This window comes from Sus scrofa, chromosome 1, assembly GCF_000003025.6.
Source record: "Sus scrofa isolate TJ Tabasco breed Duroc chromosome 1, Sscrofa11.1, whole genome shotgun sequence".
Lineage (NCBI taxonomy): Eukaryota > Metazoa > Chordata > Mammalia > Artiodactyla > Suidae > Sus > Sus scrofa.
The window spans coordinates 213,920,090-213,945,829 of NC_010443.5; the positions used below are offsets into that span (position 1 = coordinate 213,920,090).

General features: G+C 36.2%; 1 protein-coding gene across 14 annotated transcripts in view; it reads left to right on the plus strand.

Annotated features, from left to right (window-relative positions):
- PTPRD (protein tyrosine phosphatase, receptor type D) overlaps positions 1-25,740 on the plus strand; it is a 2,180,605-nt gene that overhangs the window by 2,087,681 nt on the left and 67,184 nt on the right. For all 14 annotated transcript variants that reach the window (XM_021074366.1, XM_021074373.1, XM_021074310.1 and 11 more), the window contains one exon: positions 11,061-11,184. In XM_021074366.1, coding sequence (XP_020930025.1) covers positions 11,061-11,184 — 124 coding nt within the window. The remainder of the gene's footprint in view (positions 1-11,060; positions 11,185-25,740) is intronic.

Below are 25,740 nucleotides of genomic sequence, written 5' to 3' on the forward strand. Positions count from 1 at the left end.
GCTTCTAAGGCATGTCCAGATGTGTTCCTACAGCAGTCCTGGTGCCAGACTTCAGTGGATCTGCACCAGGAGATCTGTGCTTGTGACATTATAAGCACAGCACCTGAGAGACTCCCAGGCTGACTGCTTGCATTCCCACGGTTGAGGAAGGGCAGTGCCAACAAAACTGTAATTTGTGAGCCCACAAAATGAGTGACAACCACCACCACAGAGAACCCTTCCCTGTTGACAGCTCCTGCAGAGTAATACTTAGTGGCCCCTCTCCCCACTTGAGCTCTCCAGTTCCAGTTACCTCACATGGCAACACTGAAATGGATCTCAGTGCTTCTACTCCAACAACAGAGGGGTAGACTCTGCCTCTGACAAGGCTATGACAATCACAGAGCAAAGAGGCCTCACTTAACATGCATTGCAGACTCTGATCACCACAACAATCACACATCATATCAAGGGATAATGGCCAGCAGACACTGAAAAAAGATATGGCAGGTACAAACACTAAGAACAGCCCTCTCACCAAAAATATGAAACTCATACAGGCTACAGAGGGACACTCTAACATAAAAACAGTCTTTCAAGACCACAGTAGATAACTCTTCCTCCTAATTTCATAGGATCAGAGATATATTAGTAAAATGAAGAGCAAAAGGACTCCCAAATAAAAGTTCAAGAGAATTCCTCTGAAAGAATAATGAAACCTACCTGTCCAGTCCAGTCTACTAGATGCTGAATTCAAAAAGGAGGTAATAAAATACTCAAGGAATTAAGAAAGATTATCTATTGATAGAAATACAGTTCACTGTAAAAAGGAACTAGAAATTACAAAGGAGCCAATTAAAAAATTCATTTGCTGAGAAAGTAGCTAAGCTGAAGGCAATTAAAAAAATAATACAGAAGAACAAGTAAGTGATTTGAAAGATAGAATAATGGAAATCAACCAAATCAGAACAGACCAACAAAGGGAAAAAAATGAAAGCAATATATGAGACTGCTGTGATAATATAAAGCATGTCAGTCTATGCATATCAGGAATCACAGAAGGAGAAGAGTTAAAAGGGAATCAAACATTATTTGAAGGAATTATAGCTGAAAACTTCCCAAACCTAAATAATGAAACAGATATTCAGGTACAGAAAGCAGAGAGGGTGTTAAACAAGATGAACTCAAACAGACCTACACCAAGATATATAGTTAAAGTGGCAAAAGTCAAAGAGAGGATTCTAAAGGTGACAAGAGAAAAATGAAGAGTTAATTCTGGGGGAACCCCCATAAGGCCATCAGCTGATTTCTCTATAGAAACACTGCAGGCCAGAAAGGAGTGGCAAGATATATTCAACATCCTGAAAGGGAAAAACCTTCAACTTAAGATACTCTACTCAGCAAGATATCATTTAGAATAGAAGGAGAGAAAGAATTTGTCAGCCACACAAAAACTAAAAGAATACAGCAATACTAAACCTATCCTAAAATAGATACTGAAAGGTCTTCTCTAAACAGAGAAAAAAGCAAGACTATTTAGGAATGAAAAATCACAATTGTAAACTAAATCACTTAAGTTAGGAGAAAGATTAAAAAAAAATGTTTTTTTAAGTTGTGCAAGTGATGATAACTACAAGGAACAGCAAAAAGATAAATATGAAGATATAAAAGAGGACATCACAGTTATGTATTTCAAATATCAGCAAACTAAATCTAACAACACATAAAAAAGATTATAGACCCTAAATAAGTTGGATTCATGCCAGAGTCACAAAGATGGCTCAACATATCCAAATCAATGAATGTGATATGCCACATTAACAAAAGGAAAGACAAAGACCACATGATCTGATGCAGAAAAAAGCACCTGATAAAATTCAATATCCATTCATGATAAAAACTCTTAGCAAAGTAAAGGAAAAATATCTCAACATAATAAAAGCTATTAATGACAAACCCACAGCCAACACAATACTCAATGGTAAAAAACTAAATGCATTCTTGCTAAAATCTGGAACAAATTATGGATGTTCACTCTCACCATTTCTATTCAACATAGTATTAGAATTCCTAGCTGCATCAATTATACAAGAAAAACAATAAATATCCAAATTGAAAGAGGAAAAACTCTCATTATATGTAGATGGCATAAAACTATATACAGAAAATCCTAAAATCCACACAAAAATTACTAGAACTGATAAATAAATTCAGAAAGGTAGCAAAATACAAGATTAGCTTACAGAAATTAGTTTCTTTACACTAACAATGAAATATCAGAAAGGAAAAGTAAAACCAAAAAATTCCCTTTTAAAACTTCATGAATAAAAATGAAAGACTTAAGAATAAACCTGACCAAGAAAGTGAATGACACATATTTTGGTAACTATAAAATAGTGGTAAAGGAAACTGAAGATGATTCAAAGAAATGGAAAGAGATCCCATGCTCTGTGAATGGAAGAATTAATATTGTTAAAATGGCTATACTATCCAAAGCAATCTACAGATTTAATGTGATCCCTTACCAAATTACCCAAGACATTTTTCACAGAACTAGAACAAAGCATCCTAAAATTTTTGTGGAATAATACAAGTCCAGCAATCCTGGAATTTTTGTGGAATAATACAAGCCAGTGCAATCCTGAGGAAAAACCAAAGCTGGAGGCATAACTCTCTGAGGCTTCAGACAATACTAAAATGCTACAGTATTCAAAAACGGCATGGTATTGGCACAAAAACAGACGTGTGGACCTCTGGAACAGAATAGTATCCAGACATAAACCCACACACCTACAACGAATTTATCTTTGACACAGGAGGCAAGAATACACAATGGAGAAAAGACAGTGTCTTTAGCAAGTGGTGTTGGGAAAGTTGGAAAGCTGCATGTTAATCAACAAAGTTAGAACACATCTTCATATCATACATACAGATAAACTGAAAATATCTTCAAGACTTAAAACACAAGATACCTTAAGAGAACACAGGCAAAACAGTCTCTGACACAAATCATAGCAATGTTTTCTTAGGCTAGTACCCCCAGGCAATAGAAATTAAAGCAGATATAAACAAATGGGACCTTAGTTAAACTTTTAAGCTTTTGCACTAAAAAAAAAAAAAAAAAAAAAAAAAAAAAAAAATCCCAACACTTAAACACTTAAACAAAATGAAAAGACAACCTATGGAACGTGAAGAAATATTTACAAATGATGTGACAGACAAGAGCTTAATTTTCAAAATATACAAACAGCTCATAGAACTCAGACAAAAACACAATCCAGTCAAAAAATGGACAGAAGATCCAAATAGACATTTCTCCAAGGCAGACATACAGATGGTCAATATGCATATGAAAAGATGCTCAGCATTGCTGATTATTAGAGAAATACAAATCAAAACCACAATCAAAACCTTCTTATTTGTCGGAGTGGCCATCACCAAAAGTCTACAGAGAATAAATGCTGGAAAGAGTGTGGAGAAAAGGGAACTACCCTGCATCATTGGTGGGACTGTAAACTGGTACAGCCACTATGGAGAACAGTATGGAGGCTCCCTAAAAAAAGGATACATTAATCACATTTCTGGGCATATATCTGTAGAAAAATTGAATTTGAAAAGATATATGTATCTTCATGTTCATAGCAGCAGTATTCACAATAGCCAAGACACAGAAACAACATAAATGTCCATTAACAGGATTAGATAAAGAAGATAAGATATATTTATATAATAGAATAGTACTCAGCCATAGAAAAGAATGAAATAATGCCATTTTCAGCAACGTGAATGATCCTAGAGATAATCATACCAAGTAAAGTAGGTCAGAGAAAGACAAATGCCACATAGTATAACTTATATGTGGAATCTAAAAAATAATAATAAAAATACAAATGAAATCATTTCCAAAAAAAAAAATACAGACAGAAAATAAAGTCTGAAATGAAAGCAGGGGAGGGATAGATTGGGAATTTGGCATTAAGAGATATACAGTATTATATATATATAAAATAGACAACATGGACCTACTATATAGCAAAGGCAACCATATTCATTATCTTTTAATTACTTATCATAGAAAATGATCTGAAATATATCTGTATTATGTACCTTAATTAATTAGATGTGCACCTGAAACACTGTAAATCAACTTCACTTCAATAAGAAAAAATAAGAAAAAAGAATTAATATAAGATAAAAAAGTATCATTGCAGAAGTACATGTCAATGGGAGATTGCTCTTCTAAACCCCAGAAAAACTTTTAGTATCTGGGTGTCAACCACATTGAGGTCCAAATGAGCCTACTGATAGGCAACTCTGTGGAAAGATAGGGTTTCATTGGAGGTTAAGGTCATTCAAAGTTCAATTCCCTATATAAAGGATGCTTAGTCTGACCCATAGTTTGGCTAGTCAAGTAGCTGGTCTATTCCTCTATATAATTAAATGTTGTTAGTTGTTTTGAAATACACAAAAGATGTATCTTTTTTGTGGATTCTCTTTGATGAGTTTCTAAAGGGAGTATTTTGAGGTTTTCTCTTGGTGGACTGAGAAGTGGAACACAGAGCAACTTGTCTACTCTTTGTACATGTGAATTTTATTTTTCTTCTGGATAGGGAAGTTGAAATGTGGCACAACCATATTTAAAGGGCTTTTAAGATGATCATTTCAGCTTAGTCAAAAAAAGGTCACTCTCATATCAAGATGTAATTTTACTCAATGACTGTAATCAGTTGTGCAAATTTATGAGCATTTTTTGCTTAGTATAAATATAGATCAGAAGCACTATAGATACTTCTGTTTCCACCTTTCGCATTGTGTTTCATGAGAACAGTTGAAAGGTATGTGTGAAAGAGTTAAGAAATCTTCCCCACCTTGGCCAGAAGGAATGCATGGCATGGCTCCTAAGCACTCAGAAGGGGATGGGATGGGGAGGCACCAGAATACCTTGGCTCCAAATTTAGCTTCTACTTAGGAGCAAGTTGACTCTTAGAAAGAATTTTAACTTCTCTATACCTCAGTATCCTCACCTGCAGATTTATGATAATAATGATAACTACTTATAGGGTCTTTGTGAAGATAAAATGAGTTAATATAGGTGCACCACAAGGAAAACACAGTAAATGTTACATAAACTTTAGCTATAAAATACTTCTATTTTAATTCTGTAAGAATCGAGAATAGATTCAAGAAAACAGGGCAAAATTATAAATCCAGAAGTTAAATGTAGCTTGTATTTCCACTTACTTTTTTTTTTTTTGCTTGCCTATTTTAAGGCAAAGTTACAGTTAAAGACAAAAACTGAGAATTTTCATACCATCGAGTTAAAAAATACATAAATGCAAAATATTTGATATTAGCAGGTATTTACTTGAAGCTTTCCCTTTCTTAAGTTACAGAGGGATTTTTCATTTTATTTTGTCACTTTTTCTCAGTAAGGCAAAGCCACTGTGATAAAAATATGTTAGCATTGAAATTATTCAGTCAAAAGCTATTGGGAAGAGGAAAGGGAGTGTATCACATGCCAATTGTGCAGACAGGGAGCATTGCAAGATGGTTTAGCATCATGGTAAAGTTTTAGATGCTACATGGGGTTCATCAGCACATCTTCAAGGGCCTTGTTGATTGGAAAAACTAAATGAAGTAGCATTCTTGTTTATGAATTCTGTGACAATGCAATATCCACATTTCATATAACTTAGTAAAAAGCCTGTTAATTAACTTTTGGTTGAATAAATCTAACTTGGTTTATTTCCAGCTTGCAAAATTTTCCTCATGGGAGACTGAAGAGGAAGACTGAATCAGGATTCTGGCTCAAGAGGGTAGAATTTTGGCTTAAGTGCCAAGAAGGTGGGAGTATCCCACTGAATGTTGTTAACAGAGACAGAAGGATGAGTAGATATGTGAAAGTCAAGCTCAGGAAAATACTAATAGCAAGAAATAATTGAATCCAACATGTGTATTTCAAATTGTTTTGAATAATATTGGGGTGGCCTCAGCTTAATTTTATAGTAGGAAGAGGCATGGTCATAATGCGCTGGCCAAAAGTTTAAGGTTGAATTGGCAATTAACTTCTTTATCACTCAAGACCTGTCTTGCTCTTTGTCCACGGGGGCCATTTCACTCTTTCTTGAGAAGATTGCAAAAGAAGCCAGAAAACAGAGGCAAAGCAAGTATGTCATCATTAACACTGGGAAAATCCTAAACATTGGGTTTTGAGTATTAGGGTCTTATTCATCCATGTTATCTTTGCCTCATTAACATGGGTAATTGAAATCTGATTTTCCTCAACCAAGTTATTTTTTAATAGAAAATATCTTCTTATACTTCATCTACTTCCAGTAGTTATTCTTTACTGAATTTACTGCTCTCAGCATTCTGACAAGCTCCAAAATAATGACCTATGCTGTGTATTGTTAACATTCAGTCACATAGATAGATACAGATGGATGAGAATGTGTTGCACAAAGACAAGTCAGCATTATTTAATCAATGCTTGTTTGATCCGTATAAAACGAGTATAAATGTAAGCTGCATCCCATCTGCTTTATCATCCATGTGAAGCCAACCTCATTTTTAAAATTTTGATTTCTTATGTAATTGCCCCAGAATGACACAGTCCGGGGCTTTACCCCACAAGCCTACAAGGCCTGTACTTGCCCAGCTTCAAGACCAAAGAAGGAACCAGAGTCAGCAACAAAGACATCAATGAATTTACATAAGCACTTCATTTCTTTTAAGCCAATTAAACTAATCTTGCCCATGCCATTTGGCGTCAGAGACACATGATGTTTATAAGGTCCACACAAACATATATCCACGTAGACACAGAGATCTCACAGTTTTCCTGCTAGAGTTTAAAAATGCCTTTTTTTTTTCCCCCCACTCTTAGGGATCAGATTAAAGTTCCTGAGAACCCAAGTCGATCATTTACATTTCAAAGGCACAAGAGGAAAAAATAACAATTCCTTCTAGAAAGCTAATTTCTTCTTAGGAAAACTGCAAAAACCAGTTTTAGAATGTGAAAAGAGTCCCATCTTGGACATTTTCAGGGATTTTTTTTTTTTACTTTCTAAATAACCAATTCACTTTAAACAAATACAGTAATAGACAATAATACATATCATTCACTCACATTCACATGGCTCAGTTTCAGAGGAACATGAATCAGCATTCAAGCTACCCTTCACCTGGGCTGTCAGCTCAGCATCTGTGTCTTTGATACAAAATGCAAAGGCCAGCCCACAGCCACAGCCACTTATTCCCAAGGTAATGGCGGCCAGTATCTCCCCAAAAGCCTTAGGAATGTCTGTGAGTTCTTAGTACTATCTCCATAACCCCCATTCATCAAGGACAGCCACCATAAGGTCCCACATCAGTGGAAGCCACCCCAGGATTACCCCTGCAACTTCCAGGCTCCACTTATTAGTGCACAACAGCCACAACTTTCCATTTCCCATCCTTATTTCCTGACATCTTGGCGCTCCCGGGAGTTTCTTTGGTCTCCCGGCTGCTCTACCAGTTAGGCTGGGCCCGGCAGACCTGCCAGGCCTGTGCTTGCCCAGCTTCAAGACCAAAGAAAGGGGCCAGAGTCAGCGACAGAGACATTAATGATTTCATGAATGGGGGAACTTACGTGTCTGAAACAAGGTCTCCTGGAGTGACACTCCAGCCAGTGGGGCCAGCAGGACCATGGGCAAAACATGGCGGCAGGCTTCACTAGGGGTAAGGAGGCAGTTTCCAGTTAGGAGGGAAATTGACATCAGGTTGGCTCCTCCTTGTTTGTTCCCAGGGAAACCAGCAGACGGGCAAGCCCCTCACCACTCCCTTTGATATCCAACAGGTGGAAATGTCTGAACCAAAGGTCAGAACAACACTGGCTGGGGCAGGGGCAAGTGTGTAGGAAGGTCAATCACATGAGTAGCTATAGGTGAAGCAGGCATTGGTTGAGCAGGGGATGTACAGAGAGCAAGAGAACAGTATTTTGGTTGGCCTGATCATACACACAGGATGATCAGTTGAAAAGAAATATCATTTGAACTGATGAGAGAAAGGATAGTTAAGTTGAAGTGTTTTGTTTGTTAGGCTTCTTCATTTTGCAGTGAAGGAGTATCATGGCTCAGTAATTGCCAGCTGTTAATTATCAGTGGGCTTTGAAATCACCCAAACCTGATTTAAGGGTAAACGTATGAGTCTGTGTTAGCAAATTGCTTAACCACTGAAATGCCTGCCACAGAGAAAGCCCTCAGTAAAATGTATTGAATTAATCGTTTTTTATTCCAGTTTCTTTTTCTGCAAAATTAAGAAAACAACAATACCTACCTCATAACATTTGTGAAAATTAAATAGGATACTACATGTAAAGCATAATTGAACTGGCAGCTATTATTATAATTATCCTATTACCTTCAGGTCTTCATCTCATGGGTTGCACTTTCAGCCTAAACATATTAACGTTTTTGACATACAACTCATGTTTCCATTAACAGTTTTTAAACTTCTAAGTAGATATCAAATAAATAATGCAGAGGGCTGCAAATATGTGGCAAGAGTGGAAATGAACAGGAGTTAACAGTGTCTTTGAGTTGATAGATGTGATTTCATTAGTCTAATTAAATGCATGCCATTTGCACCTGTGCAAGTGATGGTACTCTGGGAAGAAGATCTACCAAAGGAATGACTATATCAGTGAGCTTAGGAGCTCCTTGGGATGTGTTTGAGAATGATGTGTAAGAAGCTTATTCACTCAGTGATGCTGATCAGTGTAAAGTGGAATATTAGTGGTAGTTGTACTTTTAAGAACACATACTTAATTACAAAGCCATATGATAATGAACATTAAAGTATTAAACTTTAATTCACTGCACATTGCAGTTACCATTCTGTGCTAACTCCCATGTCATATGAAGGAATTACTCTGTGATTTCCCTTTATGAACTTTTCTCAGCAACAATTATTCACCAATTCAGCTCATTTAAAAAGCATTTGTTGGACTATTTATTGAGGCATGTCTGTAAATGCAAAGATGACTAAAGGTGTCTAGGTCGGACCGTGGCTCAAGACTTCAGAATTTAGCTGGAGGTCACCCACAGCCAGAGGAAGTTCTTAAAAACAAGGTCCTAACCTGTCCAAGGCTGTGCTTAAAGTCTGCTTTGGTGACAAGAATGGATCGGAGTGAGAGTTTAGAGAAGGGATTCCAGTCAGAGACATCAGATACTGAAGCACTGGAATTAGGGAATGGTAGACTTGGGACATACTTTAGAAGTTTTTAAGGCAGGGCTGGGTCACTAAATGGAACTGCTTTGTGTGGAGAAGGCTCAAGTTTGGCTTGAGGGCTGACACCTGGACATCTGAATGCTTCAGTTCCCTTTAACTCAAGGCATCCTTGGAGAGGAGTACATTCTGCAGGAGAGATGATGAGCTTCCCTGGAAGAATGAACTAAAAAGACCCCCTAATTACATTATTCTTTAGACTCTTAGGCATGGATAATTATTTTGCTCAATACCCTCCAGTGATTGACTAGTTTATATACAGATTAGCACAGGCTACAAAAAGAAAAGAGGTTTTATAATCCTTAGTAAATTAGAGGCTATAGTCTCTACTGCTGAGAATTTTAGTACGTTTCTAAGCTACTCATGATTGTTAATGGGGTTGACTCTACACTTGTGAGTTTTACCATCATGTTGAAATCTATCCATTTTAACACAAATTGTATATGTACTTAATATTGCAACAGCTGTTGGATTTATTTTACTTTCAAGTTCTACATATATAAGAGCGTAAAATATCCAGTATCAAAAATAACTGCTAAAACCTATGAACATAACATGATGTTTTTACTTTGTAAAGAATTTCACCTGTATAGAAACCTAATTTATCATTAGTTACTTTTGAAAACTTGGTTTTTGTCATTGAAAATCATGTAATTACTGAACTTGTGTTTCCTTATACCATGTAATTATGTCTTTAAAAAGAGTCAGTATCTTATGAAAGAAAAAATATTTTTATTTCCCTAACATTGCAGGACATTAAAAAGTCCCCCAGAGTTTTATAATCAAAGTGTAAATTCAGTCTCAATATGATTTTTCTTTAACTGTGAAGAAAATTATATAGTGTTTTATACCTATGTAATATTTATTTTAGATTATTGAACAATTTCTTTGATTGAACTAAGGCATCAAGGCATTAAAAATCAGGAAGAAAGTTCCTGCTGTATAGCACTGGGAACTATGTCTAGTCACTTATGATGGAGCATGATAATGTGAGAAGAAAGAATGTACACATGGATGTGTAACTGGGCCACCTTGCTGTACAGTAGAAGACTGACAGAACACTGTAAACCAGCTATAATGGAAAAAAATAAAAATCATTATAAAAAATAACTAGACACTTAAAAAATAAAAACATAGCACATAATGATAAAACAGTGATTAGATCCTATCTGCATTAGATTATAAATTACTATTCTAGCATGATTATTAGATTTAATTGACCTACCTTCTTTACTGTTATTCTTAACTGTTTGAATGGTACAATTATCTTTGGATAGTGGTCATAGTACATCACATGGAAATAGACAACATTTTAAGTTGCCATCGAGTTGCAAATCTGTAGGTGAAGAAAGAATAGAAAAGCCTGTGCTCAGTGAATCCAGTGACTGACCAGTCAGCTTGAACAGCAGGGTTAAGTACAGATAGGAAAGACTAGGAAGAGTAATCAAGATAAAATAATGTCCACAGAACTGGATGGAATATTGAACCAAGATAACTTGTAAACTACATCAGCAGAGAAGGAAATGGAAAAGTAGAAAAAAATAAAAACCTGCTTTTCCACTATTAGCAGAACATCTATATTGATTTTTTTTTTCATTTGAATCAATGATGGTGACTATCACTTTTTTTTTCCTGTGATTAATCATTTCATCTTATGCTAGTTATATTCGTGTTCAGCTTCACAGCTAGGATCATCTTGATGAAGTATAGCTGCAGAATTTTCTTTTTAAATCATGTTTGTTACTTGTGATAAATACATATAATCTGATGTTATTCAGTATTGATCGTGTGTGTGTTCTGTTTTTATTTTATAGTCAATTGACCCTGGCCAGCAGTTCACATGGGAACATTCAAACTTGGAAGTAAACAAACCAAAGAATAGATATGCAAATGTAATCGCATATGATCATTCCCGAGTTCTCCTATCAGCAATAGAAGGTAAGGAAACATAGATGTAATTTATAAACATGTTTTCATGGGTTTAAATATGTGTGGGAAAATACAGTTTTACCTAGGTGTTCAGCCATCTATGAAAATAGTTACTTAAGATTTAGGCACTGCTTGTTCTCATTTTCTGTTTTTCACACAAAGATACCAGTACTTGAGCACACAATATCTGTGACACCGTATAACACAAGGGTATCACTCATTACCTTGCCTCTACTCCAGATGAAAGATTTGACAATGTAGTTGATATTGATATAAGAGAAGCAAACTGAGGTAGCCTGTTGATAGTTGCTGATGGTTGTGAATAAGTAAGAGCCTTTCAGAAGATGTCCATAGACTGTTTTTTTTTGTTTTGTTTTGTTTTGTTTTGTTTTGTTTTGTTTTTTTATTTTCCCACTGTACAGCAAGGGGGTCAGGTCATCCTTAGATGTATACATTGCAGTTAGTTTTTTCCCCCACCCTTTCTTCTGTTGCGACATGAGTATCTAGACATAGTTCTCAATGCTATTCAGCAGGATCTCCTTATAAATCTATTCTAGGTTGTGTCTGATAAGCCCAAGCTCCCGATCCCTCCCACTCCCTCCCCCTCCCATCAGGCAGCCACAAATCTCTTCTCCAAGTCCATGATTTTCTTTTCTGAGGAGATGTTCATTTGTGCTGGATATTAGATTCCAGTTATAAGTGATATCATATGGTATTTGTCTTTGTCTTTCTGGCTCATTTCACTCAGTATGAGATTCTCTAGTTCCATCCATGTTGCTGCAAATGGCATTATGTCATCCTTTTTATGGCTGAGTAGTATTCCATTGTGTATATATACCACATTTTCCGAATCCATAGACTGTTAACTTAGAAAAGGTGAGGGGCTTGTTTGTTTGTAAGTAAATCTAGATAACCACTAGGGATAGTCAAAAGGCTAGGAGTTGGTGATGTGGTGATTAATAAAAATTAAGCACATTGGAAATGTCAGGTTCATCTAATCTGTGGTCTCCTTGGTTATCTTTCTCACAGTTGTAGGAAGGAGTTTGTTCCAGAAGGAATGGGATTGCTCCTAGAAGATGAGGGTTACTCCTCAAATATACCTAGCTTCTCTGAGAAGTATGAATACTCAAGAGACTATTATCCATTCATCCCTGTCCAATAATAAATCTTTCTCACATGGTTTATTTAAAATACTTAGGAGCTCAACACTCAGCATTTTGTTAGTCTTTTTGGCCATGGTAGTGCATTAGATTGCTGTTCTTAGAAAGTAGTTTACAAATATCACTTAAATCATTCCCTCTGTCATACCAACTAACCTGGACTACCAGCTGCTACATACCACATTCAACCTCACTGGCATCCAGGAGAGCTTTGTGGCTTTTTCAGACTTGAAAGTTCTTTGCTTACCCTCTGCCAGATATTTTATAAAACATGAAATAGTACCAGCTTCAGACCCAGTCCTTTTTATAATTTTATAGTTGAAACATTTTCATCTCTAGCTATTCAATTATGTTTCCCTTTTTTCTGCTTCTAAAATCTATGATGACCATCACTTTATCTCATAACTCTGATGAAGTCCTACCTGCCTCCCTAGTGTCCAAAGTTAATTTGAAAGTGAGACTGCTTAAAAGATTTCCCCAGTCAGCACCAAAGGCAACAATACATTGAATTCCAGTTTTTGGAGGAACAAGAACTATTTTTCAGCATTTGGGAAGGCCCGTACCTCAGTTCACTATTCTCAAAAGGGTATTATGTGGCATGGATAAATTTGTAAAATTCTCACAATTGATTCTACTTTTGATGTTAGAAAAGGTTATAATCCCTTTTTGAGGCAATTAAAGATACTAGCTGTTCAAGAGTTAACCTTTCTCCATACTGAAAAATTGATCAAGTTTATCAGAGTTTCACCATTGTTTGGTTAAGGAGGATAGTGTCAAACAGGTAGTTGATGTGTAGAAACTGTAAATGGTACAAGAGTGGCATGTAGGGTTTATATTTTATCTATTTTCAATTTTTAAATGTAAAAAAGAATAGCAATTTCTTTTCTCAAGTCTCTTACACCATCTCCATAGTAAATAAGAAACTAAACAATATTACAAATAGAGGGGAGAAATCATTTTTGTCATTAAAGAGTCAAGGTAAACTACAAAAATAAAATATGTGAATGTAAATTGAAAACCCATTTGGCATGATCTTGGCTAGAGAACTTGTAAGCCTGCCTTTGCTGTATTGTAGCATTGTTTCCACTCAGAATCAGGTCATTCAATACTACCACTTCTCTGTACTTTTGCCCACTTTGTGATTATTTCTCTTAACCTGTTATTTTCCACCATCTTAACCATAAAGTATATCAAAGGACAAACAATGTTCCTCCTTGTCCCTTTATTGTGATAGTTGGAAACTATGTACATTTCATTCCTATGCTATTTTTACACTATAAGAGCCAAAGCACTTGAATCAAACTAAAACCTGCCTTTTTATAGCTCTGTGCCCACAAATACACCCTAAATCTAGAGCTGACCTAGAAACCAAAAGTTTTTCAATTTTAAGTGTTATGCAAAAGGTTAGAAGCATTTAATTGAAGTTTATGGGATATACAGAGAGCTTTAATCTAGATTACAACCGTGAACAGAATTTTATCTTAGACTAAGCCCTAGCCAGCAGATATTTAAGGGGAAAAGCAATCATCCTATATCTTAAGCACAGAAAAGAAAGTGCCAGCAACTGGAACCACAGAAGCAGAAACTGAAGCTTTACCTACAATAGGAGCTTTGATAACCAGAGCCAGATTTTTAAAATATATTAAAATGTTAAAGTGACTTCATGCACAATTTATAAAGTTTAACGTGCTTGTTTTGGGTTACACCTGTGGCGATAATTTACATGACTGGGATTGAATATTTTATTTGAGGCATTTTTGCTGTTCTTTGGTCACTCTCTTCATATTATTTTGCAGAGTGAGCTGATATTAAAGAAAAAACTGGAAGTTGCCACAGTGACTTGTGTTGTCCCTGTCTTAGTTTAAAAGAGTGAAACTTTTTCCATTTTCCACTGAGAATGACAAGGGAAAAACTTAAAAGAATCAGGAATTGTGTACGGGCACCATGTGCTCACTGAACTCCTTGGAAATAGTAACACTTCATGACATGTTGTTTTGTATATGCTGGGGAAAATGCAGAATACATTCAAGAGAATCCTGATTACAAAATGCTCCCAACTGTTGAATTAGAGAGTTAGAAGTATGAAAACACAATTGAATTTCTGACCACTCTGTTACTGTCAGAGTCTCCTCCATGTTAAAGCAGTTCTTAGAGAAAATAGTAATTCCTAGAAAAAAAAGAGGTAATAGGGTTATTTTAAACATTAAAATAAATGTTGTCAAATAAATACTAAGTGGAAACATTTATTTGTGCATAAAAATACTATGTAATGATATGCTTAATCTTATAAAATCCACAATTGTCTGGAAAGTATACTTTTATTAAAGTAGGAAAAGAGAAATGGACAAACCAAAAGATGAAAGACAAGGAAATCTGGGTTTGGGTCTTAGCTTGTCCACTAACTACTTATGTAACCTGGACTTCTATGAGTATCAATATTCCCGGTGCTGTTGTCTTTTACTTTTGACTTCCCTAAGAGTTAGCTCTATGTAGTTTTATTATCAACTATCTTATATACTGGACCAACAAGAGTCTAATGAAGCAACAACATGAATATATTATGGATATAGATAGGTATTCATGTTTAGAGATGAGAAAGCTGAAGCTCAGACAGAGAATTAGCCCTGAGTCTCTTCGTATGAAAGGTGAACAATTAATACAGCTCAAATTAGAATTGGACTCTTCTGATTCCTTGATCTAGGCTTCCACAGACCAACACCGCTTTCCTACTGATACAGGATGTGACTGTAACTAAGTAACTGAGCATGGATCCCAATGCCCAGCCTTATCTTTTGGTCTAAAAAATCCACTTTATCATTTGGTATTAACCTATGGATAGCACATTCTCGACATTTTAGCATTTCGTTTCGCTCTTGATGGCCTAACTGTTCTGAAGCAGTAACAAAGTAGGGAATCATGAGTGATGCAAAAGAATCCTATACCTACAGAATGTTATATTCCTAACAGGTGATTACTTAGCTCTAATAGCCTTTATTTATCTTCAGCTCCTTATAAACTCAAGAATATCAGTTATTGGCAGATTATTTATTGTAATGCCTTATAACTATCAAAAATTCAATCTAATTATTACAGTCCTTGATTTAAAAAAAAGTTTTTATTTTCTAAAATATAATTACTGTTCACTGATGCCGGAACTACTCTTCTATTAGTAGGATTGTAATTAACATTTCACTTTAAAAACCATGATGACATGGAATTTTTTAAATCATTGTTCCAGCCTGAATATAAAGCAAGATTTAAAACCCTCCTTTTAAATTCAACAATAAAGACAAGACATTATGATAGACTGCCTTGGTATTTACTATGTGTTACACATCATCATCGACTTTATACACAGTGTATAAAATCAAATATAGATTTTATTTATAGTCTTTAGAACAACCTCAAAATGTCATTATCATCCAATTTGATAGATGAGGAAACTGTTAAACTTTCAGAAGTCAAGTTACTTGTTTAGAATCATTAGCTAGTAATTGGCAAAGCCAAAATTCCAATATATGAGTCAGTTGGGTTCAAGACGGTTGTTCTCTTCAGTGGGCCACTTAGGACTATAGCCTTCTTTGAGGCATAATGGTCGTGTCTGTACATGTCATGCCTAATTCAAAAACAATGCCTTTTTGGCTGGGAAGACTAAGAATGTTGAAATATACATTTTGAAACACTTAATGATAGAAATCATATAGCCAGAGATCTTCGATTGTTCTTAGACTTCAGTCAAAGTGAATTTTTCCAAAGAAAGAGCAACAGCTTTCAGGTGGATTTTTTGGTTTGTTTAATATTACTTTTTGAGGAATCCTAGGAAAAATACCAAATAAGAAGACAGGACTAGAAATTAAATCGTAATTTAAGCAGTTCTGTAATCACAGGCATGGTTAACTCTTTGGGGGAGCTGGTTCTTTTTGAGAATCTTATGAAGATTTTAAACACCACTTGCAAACAAAAGGCATCTACACACTTTATTATTATTATTATTATTTTGTCTTTTTGCCTTTCTCTTGAGCCGCTCCTGCAGCAAATGGAGGTTCCCAGGCTAGGGGTCTAATCAGGGCTGTAGCCACTGGCCTAAGCCAGAGCCACAGCAATGCAGGATCCGAGCCATGTCTGCGACCCACACCGCAGCTCATGGCAACGCCAGATCCTTAACCCACTGAGCAAGGCCAGGGATTGAACCCTGCAACCTCATGGTTCCTAGTCGTATTTGTAAACTACTGCGCCACTACAGGAACTCTGACACACTTTATTTATATCCCAATTTCATAGAGTTTCAGGACATACAACCTCTTTGTAGGCCTATTCTCCAACTTAGTGTCTTTTGTTCTAGTTCTTCCTAAAATTATAATGTGTAAGCCCCTTCCTGCTATTTCTAAAATTCTGAAGATTGAATCTAAAACTAGAGATTATAGATAAAAATTAAATATTGGACATTAAAAGATTAGCTCTTTCTAGGGGAAAAAAAATTTAATCCAGAGGGTTTACCCAAATAGAATTATTGGCTGGTATGTGTCTCTTCTACTGAGCCACATTTAAATGGTTTTATTTGAAATGACAAAGAATAAAGTCTTCATCCCATATGCACTTTTTTTTTTTTTTTTTTAGGGCCAAACCCACTGGCATATGAAAGTTCCCAGGCTAGAGGTCAAATTGGAGCTGTAGCTGCTGGCCCATACCACAACCACAGCAATGCGGATCCAAGCCATGTCTGTGACCTACACAACAACTCAGAGCAATGCTGGATCCTTAACCTACTGAGGAGTCAAGCCTGCATCCTCATGGATACTAGTACATTTAATTACTACTGAGGAATGACAGGAACTCCCCATATGCATTTTTAAAAATTAGTGCTTGCTAATCTGACAAAAGAAACTTAGTAAAATATGGGTTTATTTTATTTTCTTCTGGTTTGGGGAGAATATATTTAGTTTCAAAACATAAATATGTTTATTCACTTCATCTATTTAATGAGAACCTTTCTATAAGGGCCTGTATGTTTCTCAAGAATTTCTTTCTGATTAAAGCATCCTAGGCTCTTCTTGCTTCTGAAGAGCTTATTTAGACAAGTTCCTGTGCTTCAGTGTCCTCATCTGTACAACAGAATGAGTAATAATACCTGCTTCCTAGAATTATTAGGAGGATTTAATGAATTAATGCAAGTATAGCCCTTGGATGAGTGCTTGGCACTAAGAAAATGCCTAATAAATATTAGGAATTGCTAAAGTTATCATTGCTGTTATAAATTTCATTACTACCATTGATAAGTCCTTTTATCCACAGATGGGATTTCGTTTATATTTGATCTATGGAAAAATTAATAATATCCAAATGAGAAAGCCGTATATATTTGGTGTACTCTGTGAAGCAAAAGAAAATACTGGTGCTTGATAAATGGAAACCAGACTTATAATAGCATTATGAATTTCAACAAGGGGAAGAGTGTGTTCTTTTAAATGGAAATCCAAAATATATCATCTGCTATTTGATTTGCATAATAGAAGCAACTCAAAAAACCCACAACTGTAAATAAGATAGATGATGTTACAACTTGATTATTTGTGAGATGGGCAATTTAGCACCTTTAAAATGAGAAAGCAGCTCACAGGGAATCACTGTCCCTAAGATAAATTTGAATTTAAAAAGTATGGAGTACTGATATTTTTCTGTAATGTTTATTTGCCATTTGTCACTACACTTGTGCTCTACATTTAAGTTGTATCTTAGCTTCTGCTGCTGCAGTGTTCAATGGTAAATCTCTACCAAGTTATTTAAAACAGATGTCAGCACATGGTTTATCCTCCAGTTTCCCATCTTACTCATGCTGTGAATTATCTTTTTTTTTAAACAGTCCGTATCTAGTAACCTGATATATTTTCAACAAGTGAAAACACAGGGAAATAAGTCTATGCAATCTATCCAATATTTTTCTAATAAATGTTCAGTTATAGTATAGTGAATATAAATGTTACATATGAAGCACTAACATTAAAGGATTAAAATTGCTTTCCCCAGTAAAGAATTCCTTTAATCACTGCCATGTGCTATATGCCACATCAATTCAATAAGTATGACTCCTTTTTCTCCCTCTCAGTCCATTCATTCTCTCTCTCATTTTCTCTTTCTCTCTCCTCTCTCCCTTCTAACCCTGGACACTAATGACTAATATGAGAGTACCTGGTGTTTATTTTGCACTTGCAATTCTATTTAAACTACTGAAGGAAGTTGGTTAGAACATATGTATCATCTTAAAAAAAATTTTTTTTCTAAATCTCATCCCATCATTGGTTAAGTTCATTTTTCTGACATTGTTCAGAATATGAATCACTGAGTTAGCTTAGTTTCTTTAATATTTTCAGTCTTTCAGTTTTCAAGTTATTTACAAGCATGACAAAGTTTAATCCTTTTATTGCAGAGTGATCTTTTTTTAAATAAATAAAGCATCTCTCCTTCAGAGGAGCAGCACACAGTCAAATTTTTATAGCTTAATTTGTCTTAAGTAGAAAGCTAGATGGGATTTAACCTTTGGAAACTTGGAACTATTTCACAAGGTGCTTGCAGCCTTCATAAAAACTAATTAGAGCTATTTAAACAGCATCTTTCTCCTGCATTCAGCAGAGCAAGTGGTGTGAAGATCTGTTATTCCCCAGCACCTACCTCAGCCTGCACCTGTGGTGTTTCTTACCCAAAAAAGAGAAAAAGAATTTTAAAGGGATGGCTGGTTGTGTTGATTTTTTTCTTTACTCTTATTCCCAGAAAGCTAATCAAAGTGTAAATCAGAAAGCTCTGTGGGTTTATTTTTATCTCCGTTGTCTTTAGTCCCATTATTGGGATTTTCTCTTCATTTGTATTGTACATCTATGTAGACTGTGCTAATGAATCTACACTTCATTACTCTAATCCTGTAGAGAAACCTCAGTCATCTGTGGTATGGCTCTATTTTTAAAATAAAAGCACAGGTTGTGCATGGCTGGGAAGTTAAAAAATAATTATTTTTGTCCCTTCCATTAATTTTTTTAACCTAGGAATTGGGAGGAGACTTTCCATATTTGAAATTACTTTTTGTCGGTATATAGGAATGAGTAGGCTTATTTCATTTCTGTTTATCAGGTCAGTCATAAGAATAACTAGCATCCACTGGTAACTTAGATGTTTCAAATGCATTGACTCATTTGATTCTCACAAGGGAGTGGGGTAAGGACATTATGAAAGTGCTGCTCATGCATTAGGATATATATGAGGAGATGGAGGCTCTGAGTATTTCCTGCAGACAGAGCTGCTGTGCTCACACTCTGCATTTGATTTTTATTATTTCACTGCCTAATAAAGCCCTGGAATGATTGTATCCTTTTTACTATAAGCTAAGTATACCAAAACTGTGTGATTTGTTTGAACAGATTGTGCTGCAGTGACTCAAGCTCTGCTTTACTTCAGGGCAAAGTCCCCCTAACTAGAAATGAGCCCCCTCTATCACAAGTGCTGATAAGTCCACAATACATGTAGCTAATCTCAGAATGCATTCAAAGATGGTTCAATCACCCACATCCTTCTTTGTAGCCACTCTACTAATCCAGCCTCCTCAGCAGCACTGAGGTATAAAAAACCAAAGAGAGGAGGAAACAGAACATTGAGAGGGTGGAGGATGGCTTTGAAAACCCTTTGAAAGTTATCCAGTCCCCCATTAACTCACTGTGGTGATGAGCTATAGTGCCTACAGAGCAAGGCACACATCTAAAAAAGTTGTCCTGTATACAGTACATACAGAAACATGGAGGGTCCTTTGCCAAACTGCAGTCACATGCAGGGAGACTTTAGCTGAGAATACACTGTGCCTTTGCAAGAAGCATTTGTTTTTCTGGTATTTTGCAAAGAGAATCCTTCATTTTGCTAGTTCTGATGCAGAGGTGGGTGGCTGCCATGGTGTATAAGTAAAGGAGAAAGAAGGCCTGTGTCCCTTGAAATTAAATAAATTTACTAGTAAACTATTATTGGATTTTATTTTTCTATTTTCTGTTCTCTAGTCTTGCTGGTGTCAGCAAACAAAGCAGAACTTTTTCCCTGCATTGTTGGTTGTAAAATTACAGTCTTGGTCTTAACTGGCCATTCGTTGCTGTTAAGAGTTTTTCTATTTATTTTGGTATTGAAGTGTAGGAGGAGATGTTATTTACTAAATAAAAGGTAGCTTTTGTGCTCTAGTGGGTCTTGAATACTTTTCTCTTACAACAGGGAATGAACTGGTTTAGCCCAAAACTAATTTCTTCTGACACAAACTTCACGAAGGGTTTGTAAATGTGAAAAGAAATAAAAGTGCTGGAGTTCCCATCGTGGTGCAGTGGTTAACGAATCTGACTAGAAACCATGAGGTCACGGGTTCGATCCCTGCCCTTGCTCAGTGGGTTGACGATCCTGCGTTGCCCTGAGCTGTGGTGTAGGTTGCAGACGCGGCTCGGATCCCGCGTTGCTGTGGCTCTGGCATAGGCCGGGGGCTGCAGCTCCTATTCGACCCCTAGCCTGGGAGCCTCCATACGCCGCGGGAGCGGCCCAAAGAAATAGCAAAAAAGACAAAAAAAAAAAAAAAAAAAGTGCTGTGGTTTTGATGGAACACCTCTTGAGTTGTAGTAGAGTCAGCAGGTCCGCTGCAGATCTGTCTCCATCTGTGTAGTTCACTAGTGGTTTGTCCTCCAGAGTCATGGATGGGATTCTGCTTTCCCGCTAACGCTGCCTCTTCTCATCCTCACCTCCACAAGCCAAAGAAGCTTTTTCTAAATAGGCGCCTACTAGTCCAGTCCTACTACCTTCTCTTGGTTTTGAATTTGTTTTATTTTTTTTACCCCACTAGACTAATCAAGATTTGAAGTATCAATCACACCAAAAGAAGGCATCTTAGCACATCAGAGGTAGAAACAATAGGAATTAGCTTGAAGTACCATCAGAGCATGTTCCTGCCTAATCTGAGATACACAAAGCCTCTATTTATCTTAAAATAACTTTCCAGAGATTTCTGAATCCAAGAAGGTTGACAATGCCACAGTGAAACATCTTATTTTAGAATTCAAAAGGACCTGAGGGAATCAATTTGTCCAGCATGCCTTGTTTAGCAGATAAGTAATCAGAGGTCTGGACAAGTTGAACAACTGCCCAAATGTCAAAGAGCAAACTACCAGCAGTCCCAGACTAGAGTTACAATTCCCTGGTCAATTTCTCTAAGTCTTAGCAAGTGCTTAGTGTTTTTCCAAGAGGCACATGTTAACTTACCCTCCAGTGTGGAGTGATATAAAAGTACACACTTACCCCTTGTGGTTACTTGATTTCACATTGATAAAATAATTCATGTACTATTTGGGGTCAGGCCTTTTCGCTTAACATAAGAGCATTAAGTCTTATTATAAAACTTTTATAATTATAAACACCTCTTGACAAGACAAATCTTTTCAAATCAAATTATCTGCTGACCTGAAAAACTGAATGCATCACAAGTTGTTTATTTATTTTTAACTAGACCCACATGACCCAATTAGCTCTCATCAAATTAACAGGAAAAAAAAAAATATTTTAACCCAGTCATGACCAAATAGCTCAAATAGTATGTTCTTTGACATTTCAACATGCTTTCAACATGCTAATACCTTTCTTAGTATGAGTTATTCATCATGAATATTCTTTCAAACTTAGCAGGGAGTTCCCATTGCAGTGCAGTGGAAACAAATCCTACTAAGTTCCATGGGGATGCATATTCAATTCCTGGCCTCCATCAGTAGGTTGGGGATCCAGCATTGTCATGAGCTGTAGTGTAGGTCGCAGACACAGCTCTGATCTGGCCTTGCTGTAGGCTGGCAGCTACAGCTCTGATTCACCCCCTAGCCTGAGAACTTCCATATGCCACGAGTGTGGCCCTAAAAAGCAAAGGGGAAAAAAAAAAACAAAACTCAAAACTTAGTAGCTTCATCTTTTCAAGGATTCCTCACCTTTTGTTAATATTCAAACACACACAGGAACATCATTATGAAGCCCTATGCTGTTATTCCCATGCTTAAATGAAGAAAAATGGCATTGCCCCTGCATGTTGAACTCATAAAAAGTTCTCAAAGTATTTCTGACAAAAAGGGAAACTCAAAGTTCATGCCAGGCTGATTTTTCCACTAAAAGCTATAACTACCAATTCCCAGCAAATAAAATGAGCACCTGTATGTGACCCAACCCTGTTTGAATAGCTGTTTGTTGTGGCTTGCAGTCCATGAAGAACACAGAAGCAAAGTTCTACCCATCGTTCGCCTCATCACAATATCTGATAGTCTTAAAGGCTTGAGTTTTAACAGTTCCACATTTAGTTTGCCCAAATCACAAAGACCTAGTATAAAGCATGCAATCAATAGTTTTAAGTACCACAAGAGATAACAGTCTATTAACTGATGAAAGAGATTATAACACGCAAATGCGGAAAGCTGGTATAATATAAAGTTAGGTTCTACCTTCAATTTTCTCACATATAAGATTAGAATGATAAACCATTATTACTGATGTTGGAACTGTTTACATGACCATTATTCATTGAAGAATATACATGAAACAATACATAGGAAATCATGAAAACATACATTTATAAATGTAGTAAAGCCATGGATTCCTAGGAAAGAGCAAGTTTTACACTGAAGCTATTTTTCTTGGACAGTGACATTAAGACTAAGTGATGCCCAGAAACATTGCCTACTGCAGAGCCAATCCTAAGATTTTGCCTCTGATGAGCTGAAGACATCTTTTATATGCTCTTATTTTAATTTAATAATTCCTCCTCTCCAAAAAAAAAAATTAAGGCACTATTATTGCAGTATTGGGCAAAAGTCTCCTGGGCTCCAAAAAATAAAAACAATCAGCTAATTTATAGTAATTCTGTATTCTTTCAGTTCTGTATTTTAAGTTATATTTCTATTCATCATAACCCCAGAAGCATTCAATTACTTCTCACACACTTCTTTTGGATTAGTAGTATATGCTGATTAGTGTTGCATTAGAGGATGCAAATCATTTTCTGGATAAGGCAGAGAATTGAAAATGAGCATTACTTAGAGGTCACTCCAAAAAAAGTGAAAGAATCCTGTATATCCAGACTCCCAGCAGAAACACTACAATCAGGAGCTACTGAAAAAGTAAAACTCTTAGAAAGCCAGCATAGCATTACATTTTCTTCAGTGGAGTTGTTTGAAGTATCTTCTAAATATGTCACATTGAAAAATGAAGTCTCATCTACTAGAAATACACTGTTCTTTAACTTTAGCTTCCACTCTGAGGTTAATATTTTTAGAAGGGCAAGCCACCACCATTTCCAAATTCTTTTCTCCTTCATATTTCTACACAGGTTGTTACGTTGGGTTGTGTGAATACAAGATGCATTAGGTCGTAGAGCTTCTAGAAAACATAGCCATCTCTCACGTCTCCACATTGCAAAGGACATGTGAGAGAGCTTACCAGGAGTGTCTTTTTGCCACGGTTGGTAAAGGGATTTTCCAAATAGGCTTTTTTATTCCAGCTACTACTTCCTTACAGACGAGTGTCAAAGAGAAGAGGAACCTCACACTGTGTTCAAGATATGAATATGAGGCTAATAATTAACTTTAGTTGGTACTGAATTATTGTGTTCAATTCTTTTCCTTTCAGAATATCAAGTCCCAAATTCTTAAAGCATTTGGTGACACAGTATGGATCCGGGGTCCCTAGGAGTTTTCATGCAGAATTTTTGTACTTTTATGCCTGGGAAATGCAATCATTATTCAGTATCAACCTATTAGCCCTAAAATATGAAAATGAAGATTGTTCAAACTTGAGCAATAAATCAAAAAAATGCATTATATACTGACTGATTAAAATTTATGCAAGAACGTAGGATAGGTCTGATTCCCCTCCTTTAGATGTGAGTCTCACATCCAACTCCTCTGTCCTCAGATGCATTGTTCAAACACATTTGTTATCCTTGATAAGGGGGAAATGGCACAGTGCCCAGCTGATGCATTTTCTGAGTCATTAAACCAAATTCCTCCATTTTTTACTTTTCTTGGAAATAAAAGTTTCCTGTATATTGGTAGCTGATTGAGGTCCTCAGCCAGAATCCTTTTTATCACTTCTTTAATGTTAACTGCTAAATTAAATTATTTAAAATGGGCCTTTCCTGTGTTATAAAATAAACTCTTAGTTGGCTCAGAACCAAATCCTGTGGACATGGAGATGTGCATGCTTTCTAGTGGCTGTAACCTGAGGACTCTATTTAAACTTTTCTTTGAATCTGCAGTAATTTGGTGTCAAGGAGGAATAGGATCTTTATCAAAAAAGGGCTGCCAGAACTCCAACTGCTTCTTGAGTAGCTGTGATAGACGAACAGTATTACAACCAACCGTGCATTTTAGTTCTTGCTTAAAAGGCTTTTCACTAATGCTGGTGGTATTCCACATCCATGTGTTCATCTTGGAGCCCAGTAGTTTCCATCTGACTTTCATTACTTTTCTTGAGAGGATCGGTTTTACAATGGGAATCAGAAAAGCAGTCAAAGTAATTGCAAGTGGCAATCAGTGAAATACAGCAATTTTATCTTGGGAACATATGTTCCATTATAAAGAAAATATTCTTAAAAAAACAGATCTAAGACTCCTATTTTCCCAAAGTAAGAAGGGACCAAGTGCAGGGTCTAGTGCTACCTCCCATAGTACGTTAATATCCCTGTAAAGTGTTTATTCTCCTTCAGGGATAGGCAGAGAATAAACACTTTACAGGATAGGCAGCTCATCTCCACTTGAAAAAAAAAATCTATTCCTTTTCTGATTCTGACTATTTGAAAATACAGGAGACGAAATGCATCCTTCAGAACTGAAAGACTTGGGTCTTAACATAGTAAACCTAAACCTTTCTTCAGACGCATATGGGCAACTCTTATCCTCAACCCTGTCTTTTCTTTTGCCTGGTTATAATATATATTGCTTTCATATGGAATAGCTTTGATTTCCTTAATCATTCTGGCCACTCTTCTTGGAAGAAGCTCAAACATGCCTATACTCCTTTTAAAGGCATCATGCTGAAGGAAAATTAGACTTTTCATCAGAATATCTGTATGACAGTACAGCTCCGCTACTTATTAAACTTGGAACTGGGGCAAATTATTTACTCTTTCTGTCACTAGGGAAATCAAAGATAAATAAAAGTGACATGGTCTAGAGGCACATAAAAGAAGCAATAAGCAAGTTAAACAATTAAGCATAGAATTACAATAAGTAGGATGAAGAGTTGCCAAGGGAGTTGTGAGATCCCAGGATATCAAGGGCAAGGCTTCTGAGATGGAGGCTGAGCATTTTCTGTGGGGACAGAGATAGAGAGTGTGTTGTAGGAGGTGGGACAGCACTGAGGTTGGAGAGCA